The following is an 18,169-nucleotide window of genomic DNA, read 5'->3' on the forward strand; positions in this document are numbered from 1 at the left end:
TTTCTCTGCCATGAATTATTATTATTATTTTTCTAGGTTCTTCCATGAAATTGTTGGTTGCACGGTTGTTGATGGCATCGATAGATGAGATGTTTGACTAACAAGGTCGATATGTGGTTTTGGCCATTTTTTCCACTGCTTTTTCTTCCACTTTTCCTTTTTCCATTTTCTCCACTGATTTTTCTTGGGATTCTCCGTTATTTGGCGTTATCTCACTTTTCAGACTATGGATAGAACAAAGAAAGATCAATAATGTGTGACACGTTAGCCATCACTGCACTTGCCCACTCGTTTCCAATTACTTTTCTCCCTCCTTCCTTCCTTCCTTCGTGTCCTTCAATTAATTATAAGTCATCTATTTATTGCACAATTATTTTCGTTTTATAGAGGAACGTCTACGGGGAAGGAGTAATGTTAGAAGAAAGATGAATCCGTGATAGATGATTATTGACATCATCTCAAAATTAATGTAACTTTTAAAAGTATTATTAAATTTGTAACAAATGATTATTAAATTTTAATTTAATAGTAATTTTTAAAAATAATATAAATTTTGAAAAGATATAAGGAGGGCATAAGCCTTCCTTCTAGCACTACTCAAACTATAAATATTGACGGTCTCACTCTCATATTTTTAAATATATATTCTCTTATATGAGCATGTACATAACATCTAAAATCACCATTGAATTCAAAATTTAATAAGAGAAAAATAACAATCAAGAAAAAGAGAAAGCAAACCATAGCTTATCTCGCAAATTTATTATTATTATTTTTAATAAGAGTTGATTTAAAGGTGAATTAATACTATCATAGTAAAATAATAAAGAGATAATGGTGTGATATATAATATTAGTAATCCGAAAAATGCAACTTGCCTAAGAAAAAATAGATGACAAAAGTCGCAGGCATTGCTCAGATAACGAAGAAGCCGGTCCCATGGCCGGCACACCCCCAATCCCCAACATCAAAACCTGTAACTCGTGTGCCCAGGATTTGTATGCGGGACCTTTAGAATGATTTTGGTGATAAATTGAATATTAAGTGTTTTGCTGATTGATATTTGTGTGAGATAACATGGGGAGTAGGAATGTGATATGAAACCAAACTGCTTAAGCTTGGCTTAATATTGGCTCAGTAATAGACCAATGCATGTTCACCTTTAAAGCCAAGCTCTAGATGAATGTGAATGTTTTAATAGGCTTAGCAGTGCTTTTAAGATTTTCCCAATGCAGTAATATTTGTTTTGTGATGGCTATTCAAACAGATGCCGCTATTAATGCAGGTAAATTTCATTTTCCTGTCAAATATATTTCATTCTTATGAACTTCTTGATTGTCGTCGTCTTTTCTTTCTATTAAGTGGAGAAGATCATATGCATTCGGTTCGGGCCATCATATAAAAGTATATGACCATTAATTTTTGCTATCACTGAGGGATGTTTGATGCTACCCTGCAAACAGTGAGGCATTGCAATTTGTTAAACTCAAACAAATTGTATTTATCAGACAATTTTCAAGCTTCTTTGATGGAATCTTTACAGGTAATTCAGGTGGGCCGTTAATTGATTCACACGGCCATGTTATTGGAGTTAATACAGCAACTTTTACTCGCAAAGGTGAATAGATGCTTCTTCATTTATTTGTTTCTTTAATTGTATTCTAGAAATGGAAGCCATGCATATGATTTCTCTCTCCTTTAGACATGAGAGTTAAAATTACATATATCATCAGAAAACTTTGAAATTATCAAACCTTATCTTCATGATGATATAAAATATAATGAAGATGCTGAAGCAAACCACTTTAGGTCAAAGTTTGAATGCTTTTGATTTTTCATTGTATTATTATAGGGACAGGATTATCATCTGGTGTTAACTTTGCAGTACCGATCGACACCGTTGTTCGAACCGTACCTTACCTTATTTTGTATGGAACATCTTATAAAGACAGGTTTTGATAATGTTTGTGAATTATATCAAACAAATGCTTCAGGTGGTCCTTGAGTTTGACTTCTTGCAGAAAAAGATCCTGGCATAAAAATTCATTACCCTAGATAATTTGGAAACAAGCTCCAAGCTCCAAGGTTCAAGAGGAACTAGTTATAATTTTCCTTTTTGTAATTAGATAAAGCTTTAGTCGCAAGTTTCTGCAACCCAAAGTTTACATCCTTCACCAAATTTGGCCTAATTTAATTGACACATAATGTGGCCTTTAGGCGTTGTAAAGGATCATAGCAAGTTGATGAACTGCAAATAAGAGAAAAAATTTCTAGCACTATTTTTGGTGAATCTTGATATCTTCTTCCCTTCTCCTGCAAGACTTTTCTTTCCCTCATCCAAACCCATTTGTCCAGAAATTGAGGACTGCAATATGACTAATATTACCACTCATAATCTTAGAACTCTGGACGAATAAGCACTGAGGTGCTAGGGGTTTGTCTGAATTGGGGTTTTTAAATTAGCTTGTATTTGTTTCTCTGTTGTAATCTCTTTTGATTAAATGAATGTTCTTACAAAACAAAAAAACACTGCCAAAGTTCAAGATACACATTAACCCAAGTTGCAGTACTTGTGGAAAATTCAAGTTTTGTCATTGTCACATAAAAACTAATGTTAGCCAGTTTTTCAGTGTTTGATCAGTACGATGCGCTAAGTATTAAAGAGTAATTAAAACTAAACCAAATTGATAGTAATTCGGACAATCCTATAGAAAAGGGGGCCGCAGGGTTCACTTGCCCTAAGCAAGTGGCTAGGGTAGGGCTTTTGGCAGATAACCCCTACTCGCTCACTCTATGAAGGTGCTTGAATTGTTAGCAATTTGAGCACCAAGTGTAACAAATCCACGTTCCAATTCTTTCAAATTGCAGCGAGTTTCTAGAGCTAACTGCTAAATTTTATCAAGAACTCGATTCTATACTGAAATTTGTCCAACTAGCAGCCGAGATTTTGACAAAATGCTCCAAAAGTGATATGCAAGAATGCCTAGGGAAATGTCAGGTCTCAACAACTCCATTGTTAAGTTCTCAACAAATCCATGTAGTTTAATTTTGTAAATGGCTTCCATTCATGAGCCGACCACGTCTGGTTTCCATCATCTTCAAATATTCTATAATAGCATAGATGATCAGGATTTTTTGTTGATAAAAGTATATAGATGATCAGGATTAGTCATCAAGGAAACCCTATTTAATTAATCAAGCAATTTAGATCTCCATCAACCTTTTGGATTGGTATCATACCTATGAAATGTTTCAGTTAAAAAAGGAAGTACACTCACTGATGGTTTTCATCAAGCTCGTTTCCATACAACTATAAGGTGAATTTTTTTTTTTTTTTTTTTTTTTTTTGGAGAAATAATCAAAATATCATTAAAAAATGTAAGACGACCCTTAATAAACATAAAATATATAAGAGAAGCTCACCTAGCTAGTACGAGAAAATAAGAAAATCATGATAACTAATCACTAAAAGAGAAACAAACGCAGTTGCCAAAGATACAATGTGTTAAAAAATAAAAACTTAATTTCCTCTAAAGTCCTCTCACAGTCCTCAAAATTTCTGTTACTACTTTCCTTTCGTAGACCCCACAAAAGACACGAAAACTGAAAGCACCATCTTTCACATAGTAATATGCCGAGTGTTGTCAACAATCCATCATTAAGCATACAAATCGACTACTTATCTAGGCATGACCCAAGACAACCCAAATTGGCTGAAAAAAAATTCCAAATGGCACAAGCAACCCACAATGATAAGGAGGAAAATAACCACCAAGAAAAATGTAAATTTAAGTGTCAACAAGGAACCCTTCAATTCTTTTCTCTCTTCAACGACATAAAACATGAAGCCAAATCATTATTTCAAATTCCTGCTTTTCATTGTTTTTTAGGACATCCTTTTTTAGTTAAATGATATATTTTCTTCAAAACACTAAAACTGTTCCAAATATGAGACAAAAACCAAATCAATGATTTTCCTGGAAGGTGAATATATTTAAATCAAATTACAATACACACAGTTATAAAGATCAAATTCAGAAACTCAATTATAGAAGCAACTTTGCTTCAAGTATAATAAAGTTCACAATTAAACCATCGCTTATGATACAAATTAAAACTCTTAAACACTCATATAAACCTGACCACATATGGAAAAGCAAAAGATAAAAGAACTAATCCCTCACATGCATGCAAACAGAGAACGCCTGGACAATCATAAGTTGAACTAATTCCCTGATTCATTACATCATTTCCGGCAAAAATAACAATTATAATGTTCCTTCTTTTACTCAAAGCGAAACTATTCAACAAACAAAAATATAATAATCACGTACAAGGAAAATGTAACATTTCTTATCACATTGATTCAAGCAGAAAAATTATCAAATTCAGAACTGCTCTTGATCCCTAAACTTTTAGCAGTGACAATTGCTCTTCAATAGAACAATCCACATGACATGAGGAACGACAAGAGGAAGGGATGAGAATAAGACCGAGGCACCGCTGTTCCATTGGAGAAGGAGAGGAGCGTCTTGTGCTACGATACTCCACGGTATCTTGGAGAATGATGTTTCCTTGCTTGTCAATGCAGTGGAAAGTGCCCAAGAAAAACCGTCCATCTTTAATTCCCACCAGCATTCGGCGATACAGCAGATTCCTTACACGAGTTACAAGATCCGAACTGTTTAAGTTAGAACCATCAGAACTTTCTGCCTGAACCATGGATTTCTCTGCTTCTTGTTCCATGTCCATGAACTTGAATTAATCACTATATCTGAAAAACAAAAAGAAAAGAAATTGCAAAATCTGTTGCTTGCTGATAAACCAAGTTCAGTAACTAATAACAGCTTAAGTTGTGTCACAAAATCAACAATGCTAATGTCCTGACCCCAAAAACTACCCTTCCAAAACAGATTATAGAAACCAACAAGTTCTATGATTTACTAGGACAGTACCTTTATTTTTTTTTTTTGATGAAGAAGTAAAATTTCATTCAACACTAGAAACAAACTAAACAACCCGCTAAAACAGCTTACACACAACAAAGGAGCCTACAAACAGGCTCCTTACAAACCCAACTAGAAACTCCTCAACCAGAGACCAACTAATACAAACATCCAGCTTCTAAACTCAGAAACTAGGACAGTACGTATCTATAATCTTTATGGAAAAAAGAAAGGTTCCCCTATTCTAAGATGCAAGCAACAAATTTACATTTTGCTCCTCATATACTATCCTTCCATGCAACACAAGAACTTAAACTTAAGCGTCAATTCAACAGGGATAAGGATGAACTTGGTTAAGGACAAGCACACACCAATGAAAACTTCATGAGATACAGTGGCTGACAGAAACTGAATAAATGTTGACATATTAAGAATAAGTTTTAAGCATACAGCCTCCTTTGCCACTCACTCGCAGCCACCTCAATTGAACAAATCTCATTTTTACAGCACCCTAATAAGCTAAACCATCCTGCACCATATAGCACAACTACCACAAATCTTCTCCTTAAACCAACACATTTATGGAAATTCAAACATCCAATATAACCATCCCCTACTACACGGACCCAGTTCTATTCCCATAGCAATATCCTCTCCAATCTCATTTTTACAGCAGCCTAATAAGCTAAACCATCCTGCACCATAGCACAATTACCACAAATCTTCTCCTTAAACTAACACATTTATGGAAATTCAAAAATCCAATATAACCATCCTCTACTACACGGACTCAGAGTTCTATTCCCATAGCAATATCCTCTCCAATCTCTCCCTCACTGGGATCTTTTCAAGCTGAGATAACATTGACTAAAATTTTTAATTGTCAACTTTTAGTGTATTAAGCAAATCCCCGTCCAACAATAAAAAGCTTAGATACCCAATTCACACTGAAAACGAAAACACAGAATGGTATAATTTTTAGAGTGCATTGGGCAAAATCTCCACTAAAATATACAGTACAAGCAGTGTATCAACCACATACTATAAATATACTTACCAATTAACAACATAAGAAACAAAACATACCCACAAAGCCAAAATAATAAAAAATTGTGGGTTTAATCCTATCACTGGTAGAAATTTAAAATTTAAAAGTTAAAACACATTAGGATAGACTTTTATACCTGTAGTTTTTGTAACGATAAGCCCTCGTGTTAATCCCAGAGAGGAAGAAGAGCCGGCAGAGTTTCGGTCATTCTAAGATATTTTTGGCCGACGTTTTTTTGAGTTGGCAAAATATCGTCGTCGTCGTCGTACCATCAACCTAGTATACCCGGTTCCACACGTGGAACCAACCGTCAGTAGGAGGTAACTACACGTGGAGCTATAATCCTCTGCTTTTTGAACAAAAACTGTAAACAGCCTTGAGGCTCTTAACTGTCTACACCTGTCAGATTTTGTAGGACCCACTAAGCCCATCACCTCAACGGTCCTGATACGTTGAACTTTGAACCAAACGACACGACCATGGCATCCGATCCCATAAAAGACAGTCGTAGAGAGAAAAAACAAAAGTAGGGTATCCAAAGAGGTTCATAGAAGAAGGCACGGCCTTTTCGCTATCTCTCGGATTGGGATTTTTCTTCGCCGTAATCATATTTACAAGGTATGCTTCTCTGAGAATCTCTGTAATTGGGTTTTCACAATTTTCATTTCAGTTATTTTCTCCTGCGAGGAAATATTCGAGGTAATAAACCCTTGGGAAAACCCTAATTACTCTCTTTTTTCATGGAATATAAGTTATTGAAGTAAAGATTGGTTCTTTAGTTTCGTGTAAATATTTGTGGGAAAGTTTTGTTTGGAAAGCTTTTGAGGTTTTCTTTGCCATTGATGTTCGTTTAGTCCCCTTGATTTCTGATTGTATTTGCTTACGATTTTTGTCAAGATTCCTCTGGTATTTGTAGATGTTATATTGGGTCTGTGTGTGTATGTGTGGACATTAAATTTGTGAAATTGTTACTCATGATCAATTAATTTGTTGTTGGTTTTCAATCGTTCGTGTTTGAAGCTTTGTTTTGATGCTGAGAAAAAGAATAGGAAAAAAACCTGTACGTCTATTGGACCCAGATTTTTTAATACTTATCAAAAAAGAAGTATTATAAATTTTGGTCCAATAGAAACTTAAGTTTTCACTAAAGTGGACTTTATATATCTGAATAAACGATTGTGCGTAATAAATGGAAGCAAGGGAAATTCGTAGTTCCATGATAATTTGTGAATTTTTTTTTTTTTTTAAGAAATAGACGATTTGAATATACCAAGTGGCTTGGGTGCATTTAGGTTGAGGAGTTGAGAAAAGGTTATAAAGTGCATACTAGTAACTGTGGATGTAGTTAATTTTGACCTTATTTTTCACTTTCAGGAGTTAATTTAAATTTGTAAAAATGGGTGAAACTGGGAAGCGATCTCGTTCCCAGAGGGGCCATGATGACAACAAGAATCAGAAGAGACGGGTGAACGAAAAAGATGACAAAGGGAAAGATGAACTGGTTATTTATAGAATACTATGCCCAGATGGGGTTATTGGAAGTGTCATTGGTAAGAGTGGGAAAGTGATAAATTCGATTAGGCAAGAGACGCGGGCGAAAGTGAAGGTTGTGGATCCATATCCAGGTGCTAAGGACCGAGTTATAACCATCTACAGCTATGTTAAGGAGAAGGAAGAGGTTGAGGTTGACGATGAGTTCAGTGACAGGGAACCTTTATGCGCTGCTCAGGATGCACTTCTCAAAGTTCATGCTGCCATTGCAAATGCTGTGGGTACTGTAGGAGATTCTGACAAGAAGCGGAAAGATAAGGAGGAATGTCAAATTCTTGTTCCGTCCAGCCAGTCTGCAAATATTATTGGTAAGGCTGGGGCCACAATAAAGAAACTGAGAAGCAAGACGAGAACTAACATTAAGGTCTCAGCCAAGGATGCCACTGACCCAACTCATTCATGCGCTATGGACTTCGACAATTTTCTCCAGGTTAGCATCTACTCTACCTTGGTCAATTGATTTTTATTTTAAGTTTATGGTAGATTGTTTATTTGACATATGTTGTCCTGATTAGTATGTACTATGGAACACTCATATTACATTTTTGGTTGCACATCACGGTTTAGTTCTGGTAATTGGATCTTATGCATAAAATAACATATATGTTTAGGATCTTCATATATTTTTTCACTATTCTCTCATCATGTGAATAGATTAGTGGTGACTCAGACTCCGTGAAGAAAGCACTGTTTGCTGTTTCTGCCATTATGTACAAGTTTACTCCTAGAGAAGAGATTCCTCTTGAGACGACTGTACCAGAAGCTCCTCCAAGCATTATCATCCCATCAGATGTCCCTATTTATCCACCTGGGGGACTATATCAAAGTGCAGATCCTATCATCCCTCCTAGATCCGTTCCTCAAATAATAGGTGCTACAAATGTACAGGATCTCCAGGGTTATGCAGATACGGGAAATACATGGCCTATTTATTCATCCGCCCTTCCCATGGTGTCTGGGTTTGGTGGTGCCTCACAGTCTGAGGAGTTAGCTGTAAGAGTATTATGTCCCTTTGACAAGATTGGGCGTGTCATTGGCAAGGGTGGGGGTACTATCAAAAGTGTAAGACAGGCTAGTGGTGCTCGTATTGAGGTGGATGATACCAAGAATGATCGTAATGAGTGTATCATCACGATTACTGCAACAGAGGTACAGTTCCGTTTTCTGGCCCTTCTTTTTTATTTTCATTGATTCTTTAAAAGTACTCGGACTATATGGAGCAATGGATGATCCACTTCTTTTCTGATTTATCTGGTTTTCCTTTGTATCATTTTAGAACTCTCATTACTGATGCTTCTATTGTATTCAGTTTGCTCTATCAATGTTTGGTACTTAAATGAAGAGGTTTTATGTTTCGATAAAAATTCACAGGAAAACTTGTGGAGGGCAATTTTTGGCAGTTATCTGTTATTCATATACCTTGCAGAGGGCTGGCACCTTTGTACTTTTGAACTTCTATTAGGCCAAACAGAAAGTAGCTATCTGCTGTATCCTATATGCGTCTAGTATCATAACATGATTAATCTTCTCTAATCTTAGTTAAATTACATCATAATATTTGGTTTATTGATAAATTACATTCACTCCGTTCTGACCATATGCTACACAATGGTATAATCTACTAATGCTTGTTGCTCATGCTTGCTTTTCAATTGTTTGGCAGTCGCCCGATGATTTGAAATCCATGGCGGTTGAAGCTGTTCTATTGCTGCAAGCAAAGATTAATGATGAAGATGATGACACTGTTAGTATTAGACTCCTTGTTCCATCCAAGGTCATTGGTTGTATCATTGGAAAAAGCGGCTCTATTATAAATGAGATCCGTAAAAGGACTAAAGCTGATGTCCGTATCTCGAAAGGCGAGAAGCCCAAGTGTGCTGATGTAAATGATGAACTTGTTGAGGTAAATTAAGTTTGGTCTTTTACTATTTCTTATTGATATTCCATACTTTATATTGAATTTGTTCCTCAATTAGGTGCTTGGAGAAGTTAGTAGCGTAAGAGATGCGCTTATCCAGATTGTTTTAAGGCTCCGCGATGATGTCTTGAAAGATAGGGATGGTGGCCGCAATCCTAATGTTGGTGCTGATTCTCTTTTCTCAACTGGTCTCTCAGTACCATCTGTCTTGCCTTCTATTCCCCCTGTTGCTTCAATGGGATATGATCAGAGGGTTGAAAGTGGAAGTGGCTTGGGCATGCTTTCTTCGGGCAGCCTCTATGGATATGGATCTTTGTCGGTATGTTGACACTGTTTGCTGTATTTTTATCATCACTGCCACTAACTTTCATCATCAGCAAAAGTTATGTTTATCCTTATTGCTAGTAATGATGAACTTTGTGATTCTCTTGGTGCTGATCTAGGGGTTGACAAGTGTCAATTGTTGGAGGGAAGTGATTATTATAAGATCTTTCTAAATTGATGTTTATCTTTTTGACAGATGACTTGCTTTAATGACATTTTACTCTTCTGATTATAACGAGCCATCAGTGATTTTATTAGTTCCTACTCCAACTTCATCTTGTTTTCTATTCAGTAGGAGATGATATCAATGTCTTATCAAATTCGTTACAGTGGCATCTTCAGATCTTTCTACGATACTCTAGAGCTTGTTTAATATTATGTTTAAGTAGGCTGTATAATTGTTATGGTAGTGAAAAACCTATAGCATGAGCTTTGAAAGCCCTTGCATCGGTCTTTCTCCATTTCTCTAGACTGCTTTTTGTTTTGAATTGGTTTTATCTTAATTTTTGGCCCTTTTTTTTATTCAGTTGGTTGGGCATTGACAATGTTTGATTTAAAAATAAAAGCTTTTTGCATTTTGTTAAATGATGACTACTGTGGCTCTGTATGATGTATATTTTGGGCCCTAATTCTTCTTCCTGCTGTTGTTAGCATTAAGTTTTCCTTTTCTTTTCTTTTTTCTTGTTGATAGATGGGTGACAATGGCTATGGATCAATGCCTACATATTCATCCAAGCTGTATGGAGGGTTAGTATATTATTTTCGTGAGATCTGGTCTTGAAGATTGTCTCTTTGGCCTAATACCTTCTATCTGTATCCACTTTTTAATTCCATGACTCTATGCAGGTTGCCTGCCCCTTCAACTGTTGAGATTTTGGTCCCTGCTAATGCAGTGGGTAAAGTGATGGGTAAAGGAGGGGCCAATATTGCCAACATTCGGAAGGTTGGTTCATCTTCCTACATCAGATTTAATTTTCTGATTGTTAGTAAAGCATACCTGAATCAAGATAAGAAATCTGAATTATTATCACCAATGTCCATTTCCATGAATTTGTATAACTTGATACGTCATGTAAAAATGTTGCATTCAACTCATGCTTGGCCATTCTCAAACATGACCCTATATAGAAATTTTGGTCTCATACTTTGTCAAGTTGAAATTTTAGAATTTTGACTGAGGCATCAAAAAAAAAAAAATATCAAAAAGAATTTTGACTGAGGCATTGAACTTTTTATTTTTATTCAAAAAAGAATCAACAATAGATAACTACTGATATGATGGTGGGAAAGAGTGATAAAATGCTCATGGCATCAAGTTATTGGAGTTGTGGAATAGAAGTTATTGCCAAAAAAGAAAAGGTGGCATTTGTTATAAAATCATATTTTTCTGAGATATTTTGTTGGATTTCTGGGTATTGTCTTGTTTGATGCAAATTGCTCATGATTCCCATAAAATCTCAGTTTATAGGAATATTGATTCCCTTCAAAACAGATGGGCATTCACATCTCCTGGATTCGGGAAGTTCTACTTTTGGTATAATGATTGTATTAACCCCCACTTAATATCCTTTCTTCATCATTCACTGGCTTTAATTGTGTGGTTACTCCTCTCTCCTCAATCCACTGAAGCTAGCACCACTGCCAGCAACTTAGCCGACCATTTTCTCTGCCCCTGTATGGATCAATTTTTTCGTTCTCAATTTTGATGAATGTCTTTCTTTAGTTTTGTTTTTAATCACAATCATCAAAATGCACCGTTTGTCTTGTAGTTGTCAGTGGCCTCAGTCTTGAACTGGGTTAGGATATTTCCTTGAACTGAGAGGAACCCAACCCTTTCTTTCTAGTTACTAAAACCTCTTTTTTCTTTCACCTAATTTTCCTAGATTTTTTTTGGTAGCCATGAGTCTTTTTTTTCCCACTATTTTTCAATCAGAGTTGGGGAAAAGTTAATTTTTCCATCATTAGTTTTTTCCTAAACTTGTTGCCATATTATGTTCTCAGACCTATTTTCTTGTCTCAATTTGTGAAACCACAACACCCAAATCCCTTTCATTCTTTCATCCCTTTCCAATTTTGTTTTTATGAAGTCGAAGCAAATCAAGAGGAGAAGTGGTTTTTTGTTTTTGTTGAGAATGGTAGACATGAACACTGCAAGGTGTTTATGCTATGCCTTCTTTTTTATTAATTTATGTAATACTTTGTTATCTTTCTTTAGCCTAATTTTTGACGCTCTCGCTAGGCATCACTCTCTTTCTAAGTTATTCCAGCTTCATGATTTTGTGCCGCAGTGAACAACCTAAAGCAAAATTTGAACATCAGTAATTCAAATTTATCCTAGACAGGAATATATTCTAAAAATAAATAATTCTTGTATGATTCATGTGAATAAGCCAAACGCTGGTATCAGATTCCTAACTAAACCAAACATGGGCATAATCAGTGTATGGGTATTCAGATCACCATGCATCACATTTCTGAGAATCTGGATACTGGGGGGCTTATTGGATTTACATGAACCGAACGCCATCCTATAGTATGCTGTGACTCTTCGTACTGATGCTATTACATGTGGTCGTATTTGCTACACCATGTTAACATTCTTAAATATGTATCTCAAGATACTCGATTGTGTCCAAGATACTTGTGTTTCTCAGTTATTGTTTTGTAGACCATTTTTAATATGTAATGATCATTTTGGTATTACATCAACAAATGTAACTTATAAAACATAAATAGACAAATGTCTCTATGCTTTGATGTCTCTGCAATTTATATCTGTCCTTAAGGTCTAATGCTTTATATTTTGTTTCTCAAGTCATTTGTTATTTGGATCTGCTATGGAGCCTGGTGTGTATACTTCACTCACCTTAATATATTAAAGAGTTTTCTGGACTGAATGACATTGTATTTTCCCTCCAGATATCGGGTGCAATGGTAGAGATTTCTGATTCCAAATCTTCCCGGGGTGATCGTATTGCTCTTATATCAGGCACTCCTGATCAAAAGCGTGCAGCGGGACACTTGATTCAGGCATTTATAATGTCCGTTTGACTTTCAAGGATGCTTCTAGGTAGAAGGTGAATAGTTAAAATCTTGGAATTTTCTCCGTCATGGTTCCTCTCCTTAGTTCCTTTAGGTTTGGTTCTGGAGAGGGCTTCATTTCTAGGCTTCCTCAACTGGACTTCTCCTGTTCTTCCATAGCAGTGCTATCAAGATCATCCAGGAAGATTTGCTGCTGGCTTTATGTTTAGTGATATAGGCTTCCTTCTTTGTCTCTTCATCTATTCTTCATCAGCAATATCTTAGAACTGTTAGGATCTTTCTTTCCTTTCCTGTTATTTTGTCTGGCGATGTCTTTGACGAATTTGTAGTCCATCTTATTTCCAATGCTATCATACTCTATGAATTTGATGTTCATGTCAGGTAATAGTTCCGCAGATGACCATAATTGTCAAACTTTAATATATGTGTTGTTTTCTGGCGATTAAACCTCACTCAGATTCTTGGTAGAAGAATCTTTCTATCAATGATGCCAGTGCAGTGCGGTTGGTGGTGATGTCTTCTCTCAATATACTCCTTGGTTTACAATTTTAATGCAGTGGGAAGAGAGGGAAATCATCTTCTGCGGTTAAATGTGCTCTCCCTCTGCACATTAATTCTATCTTGTGTCTTATCCTTGCTAGACAATAAGAATTTGTAGCAAAATGAACCATGAAATCATCTTCTCTCAAGTATTATATTATTTCTGAGCTTATCAAAGATGCCCTCTTACGTATATTGCAGTAAATTTCATGTCTCAGAAATCTGCATATGCTCTTGTATCAGAAAACCCTAGAGGGTGTAATTTTTGTGAATTTATTTCCTCAACACTATATCTTTCACTTCTTATTCTACTATTGATACAAATCATATGATACTAAACTTACCAATGACCATGGTCACTGTTTTTACTCCTTTATCTTTTTTTTATCAACAATTCTTTAATTCTTCTTGGTCCTGACTTAAGGAAGAGATGTCCGGTTTAAGCGGCTATAGGATTTCATATGGCCAACCCTATCAGTTACACTAGTGACTGTCACTGTTCCATCTGACTGAGAAACTTTTGGTATCTCAAATACAGCTAAGCTTTAGTATTAGGTTTGACTTGATTCTGGAATTGAGCCATGCAATTACTGTATCCTTGCGTTTACAAGAAAAGTTAACGTTACATCAATAAATTTTTCTTTGATCTCTTTCTAGCGACGAACACTTATGTTATTGCAATTTTACTTTCTAGGAGTATATTCGGTTCTCTTGCCCTGATCATATCATGTCCAAATTTGCACAAGTATCCTAATACATTAGCATCATTATTGTTGATGCTGCGTTTCAACCGCACTTCCTCTCATGTTCCCAGACTATCATTTTCTGCTGAAACTATTGTGTTCAACCTCAGATTCTCTGTTGCAAAAGACTGGCAACAGTGTGCTTACCATGTTGAGACAACCTTTTGACTTCTGGTGTGGATTATTTGGATCATTTCTTGAATATCATCTGCAATAGAGATCCATGAGACAAAAGGCTTCATAGATAGGTTTCTTTAACATGAGATTGATAGACATTGTTGATGACAAAGCAAAACAGTTCTTCTTGCTTCCATCTCTATAATGAATAGCAAAAGATAGGAGAAAACATCAGTTTTGCTTTTGCCTTGAACCATTATTACTAGGGGGCTTTTCCAACCCAGATTATCAGAAATATATCCTTTTTTATATTCTTGGCCTTCTCTTCGATTATTTCTTGGGTGAATCTCTATATTCTGTGTGTTTAATTCAAATAGTATCATCAGCATGGACGGTCAGATGACAAATGAAGTTGGGTTTTTTTGGTAACATCGAGAGTTTGGTTGTATTATTAGTTCAGTAGTCTTGGCAGCACATTGTGTTCCCTACTGATATTGTTGGAAGGTAATATGTTGTTAATAGTAGCAGTGAAATTTATATTTCTTGTGCTTGTAAATATTGTTGTAAGCTAATTTGACAGTTGAGCTTCTCTGTTTTTTATTTCTTTTTCTTTTGTTTCTAGTTGGGTTCTTAAGACACTGTACATTTGCTATTTTAAGGGATGGAAAGATAAAGAGTTGCTCATTGTTCCTAAATGATAAGATGGTATCTGGGTGCATTGTTTCTTGCACAAGTTACAAGAAGGCTCAGAAATCTCTGGAAATGAGTGGATGTGAATTTTTCAATCCATGATGGTGTGAATGATATTTGAATATGGACAATTAACCATAACAAAAAGAATACATAAACAGTGAGGAAGACACATTATAGTGGATATTGTAGCCAACCAATCCTCATCTGATGATTGGCCTTAGGCTCACAGGTCAGCCTACCCGTTGCTCAAGGTGCTCTACTTGTAACCAATTGCATATACATGTCATATTTGAATTGGTCCATGCGTATGCATGGATGAATCCATGTGGTGATTACCCCAACTTTTATCCCTTCATTTAGATAAAAGTTCAACCTAGTTTCTAGATAGAGAGGTTCTCTCCTCTACCCTATGAGGGATTTTTTCTTCTCTTATGAGAGTTGTAACAACTCAGGAAAAACACTAGGTAAATAAGCGCTATCATTCTAAAAGAACTAGTTTAGGTATAATTGAAAATCTCTAGAATTGCTTATAAAGTTTAGTTTTATTTATTAAGAAACCAATGCTTGACATTTATGAGCATCTTTATGGTTTACTTACTCAATATGAACATATCATCTTCTTAACGTGGGACTAACTTTGGGGCTTGTTACAATCTCTCACTCAAATCCATAATGTCTTTATCATGGCCTATGTCATGCAATGCTTCAACGCTACATGGTGTCACTAGATTGATCTTATACTAATTGTAATGACCTTTTGGGAGTGTGACAGTCTCCTCTGATCAAATCCTTGACGTCTTTGTCAAGGCTCGTGCCATGAAATGCTTCAACACCACATGGTGTTATTAGGGGATCAAGATCCTCATAATTTTTGAAAATTCAAATTCTAAAAATTGTTAAGTCATGTCGATTTTAATGAGTAGGTTTTGTGGAGGATTGTTAAGGGGAAGTTGTGTCCGTTTTGGGGGAGAGATGGTGTTGATAGAGTTGAGAGCATGGAGCCAGTTAAAGTGAAGCTATGGTGGGTTGTTGTTGGAAGTTAATTGGTTTGTGAGAGCCTCTATGAGTGAGTGTTGGGATTGACTTTTGTTATTATGTTGCTTTAATACCATGTGTAATGACCCTAAAAAAACACTAACAACATTTATTCTATCATTCCAAAAAAAAGCTAGTGAATTACACTTAGAGCTATTTATAGTCTAGTCTCATCTTATGAAAAACCAATTTGAAACTTAACGTCAATGAACATTGTTATAATTTGCTCACTAACTTTTTATGATGTTATATGAGTCATCTCCTCTTCTCCTAGTAGAGCATTCACAATGAGCTCTTTAAATGCTACTTTCAGTCAAATTTGGACTAATTTACAAGGAAAACGTGGTACACCAACTCCCTACTTAGTTTTGTCATAAACCTCCCCACATTTGAAGAGCCAAAATTCACTCCCTACTTTTTTTTTTTTTTTTTAATGTTATTTCCTCTCACTCTCTCTATTTTAATGCAACACACTTTTTCTTGCAACGCTATATCTTGCTATAATACACTTTAAAACTAATAAAAAATAATATTTAATTAAAATAGATAAATATATAAAGAGTTTGCTATTTGGTTCATTTTTAAACTTGCTCTTCAAAGTTATATATATATATATATATATATATATATATATATATATATATATTCTCTTTAAATTTAATTTTTATTTGAAAAATTCATAGTGAATGCTTTATAGTGTGGAGGAGGTAGGGAGCTCTCTCTCTCTCTCTCTCTCTCTCTCTCTATATATATATATATATATATATATATATATATATATATATATAATATTTATTTGTATGTTGTGTACAAGACTACAAGTGAAGTGATGATTTACAAAAATTGTTATAATTTTATTTGTATTATATGTTGTATAGATTCGTAGAATGTGACCAACAAAGATTTTGGTATATGACAATTTTTAATGCTAAAATGGCCATGAAAAGGAAAAGAAAAATTATTTAAAGTGAGCAAAAAACGTTTAAAGTAAGCCCCAAAACCAGCCCAAAAAAAAAAAAAAAAACTCAATAAAAGACCCAAAAAAATGGTTAGTAATAAAACGGTTATTCGGATGCGATTAACCGCTAACCGGGCGGTTAACCGTCTAGCGGTTAGCGGAGACCTCGGTGATTGAGGTGTTGCGGTTAGCGATTTACGGCAACCGCCTTTTCACCGGTACTTCTCTCCTTTTCTCTTCTCTTTTCCTTCTTTTTTATTTTCGAAAGCCAGATTTCAGATTTGTTATCTTCTTACTTTTGCACGTGCGGCCCATGCGCCGTCGATCTGGAAAACAAATTTATGGCCTTCACTATATATATATATATATATTTTTTTTTGTAAGATTCACTATATATTTTAATTTAATATAATCTTTATCTTAAAAAATGGAAAAAGTTAAAAAGCACCCAGTCCCATACACATGATAGTGGTCCCCACAGGCAAGACCTGGGAAAAGGTTGGCAAAATGACACAAAAAAAACTTTGGCAAAGTGGAAAGTGACGTGTTGGTCTGCTATATCATGTATAGGTGCTTACGTGTACTCCACTTCATTTCCTAGAAAACAGTGCTTACAACTGTCTAAACTAAACTCCAGCTTAAACGATCTTTAGCGGATTTCACTAAAATTAAGCCACTTAAGCATAAACAACCTTTAGCAAATTAGCATCCGGGTGGCGGCTCAATAGCCTCAAGATCATTTTTATGTAGTTAGGAAAACTATTAAGGTATCGGTTTGATTTTCGCAACAAAAGTTCTCATGACTAATGAAAGCAAACCGTCTTAAATTCTATTGATGTCCTGATATGACTAAATCAAGCTATGGCATAATCGACTTTTAGCGAGTATTTGTTACTATAATTACGTTTAGGTAAAACTGTCACTTTGATTGCCCTTTTTGCCTTCTTTTTTTAGGCTTCCTATTGGATTACCATTGAATTCGTAATGAATTACTATTAAATTTTGATTTAATGTTTAAAAGTGTAAGAACAAGAGCGTAAAAACTAGAATGTGTAATATTTCTTAGCCTAAATATTTATTACGATAATTTCTATAAAGGAAATATCAATATTCGATTTTTGTAAAAGAAAAAAAAAATCTCACTTATTCCTCGGGTTTTTTTAATTATTTTATTTTATATATATATTTAAAAGAAATGTTATGGATCGATATTTTTATTTTTTATATTTGGTTCATATTTTCTTATAAATTTAA

The 18,169-nt window shown here is 35.1% G+C and overlaps 2 protein-coding genes and 1 long non-coding RNA gene across 4 annotated transcripts; 2 read left to right on the plus strand and 1 right to left on the minus strand.

Annotated features, from left to right (window-relative positions):
- Window positions 1–1,254: 1,254 nt before the first annotated feature.
- On the plus strand, window positions 1,255–2,211 carry LOC132169460 (uncharacterized). Its single transcript, XR_015909374.1, has 3 exons — window positions 1,255–1,285; window positions 1,544–1,618; window positions 1,853–2,211. It is a non-coding gene; the product is annotated as an uncharacterized LOC132169460 (long non-coding RNA).
- A 2,009-nt stretch (window positions 2,212–4,220) lies between these two features.
- LOC132171477 (Small nuclear ribonucleoprotein family protein) lies at window positions 4,221–6,235 on the minus strand. The gene is made up of 2 exons (XM_059582798.2): window positions 6,131–6,235; window positions 4,221–4,774 (listed from the first exon to the last, which is right to left on the minus strand). The coding sequence occupies exon 2, from the start codon at window positions 4,750–4,752 to the stop codon at window positions 4,408–4,410; it is 345 nt and encodes a 114-aa protein (XP_059438781.1). The 5' UTR covers window positions 4,753–4,774; window positions 6,131–6,235; the 3' UTR covers window positions 4,221–4,407.
- A 279-nt stretch (window positions 6,236–6,514) lies between these two features.
- On the plus strand, window positions 6,515–13,226 carry LOC132168757 (RNA-binding KH domain-containing protein). 2 transcript variants are annotated; one of them, XM_059579789.2, is made up of 8 exons: window positions 6,515–6,612; window positions 7,369–7,975; window positions 8,200–8,694; window positions 9,209–9,448; window positions 9,522–9,782; window positions 10,479–10,534; window positions 10,634–10,730; window positions 12,707–13,226. In XM_059579789.2, exons 2-8 carry the CDS (start codon window positions 7,391–7,393, stop codon window positions 12,836–12,838), a joined length of 1,866 nt encoding a protein of 621 aa, XP_059435772.2. In that variant the 5' UTR covers window positions 6,515–6,612; window positions 7,369–7,390; the 3' UTR covers window positions 12,839–13,226. The 2 variants fall into 2 exon arrangements, with proteins under 2 accessions (XP_059435772.2, XP_059435773.2); XM_059579790.2 differs by having other exon boundaries at window positions 6,605–6,693.
- The last annotated feature ends 4,943 nt before the right edge of the window (window positions 13,227–18,169 follow it).

Source organism: Corylus avellana, chromosome 1, assembly GCF_965113065.1.
Source record: "Corylus avellana chromosome 1, dhCorAvel1.hap1.2, whole genome shotgun sequence".
NCBI classification, from domain to species: domain Eukaryota; kingdom Viridiplantae; phylum Streptophyta; class Magnoliopsida; order Fagales; family Betulaceae; genus Corylus; species Corylus avellana.

Coding starts and splice junctions, on each gene's coding strand:
- LOC132168757 (XM_059579789.2), top strand. CDS start 7,391: ATGGGTGAAACTGGGAAGCGATCTCGTTCCCAGAGGGGCCATGATGAC. Junction 8,695..9,208: donor TCACGATTACTGCAACAGAG/GTACAGTTCCGT, acceptor ATTGTTTGGCAG/TCGCCCGATGATTTGAAATC. Junction 10,731..12,706: donor ATATTGCCAACATTCGGAAG/GTTGGTTCATCT, acceptor TTTTCCCTCCAG/ATATCGGGTGCAATGGTAGA.
- LOC132171477 (XM_059582798.2), bottom strand. CDS start 4,752: ATGGACATGGAACAAGAAGCAGAGAAATCCATGGTTCAGGCAGAAAGT.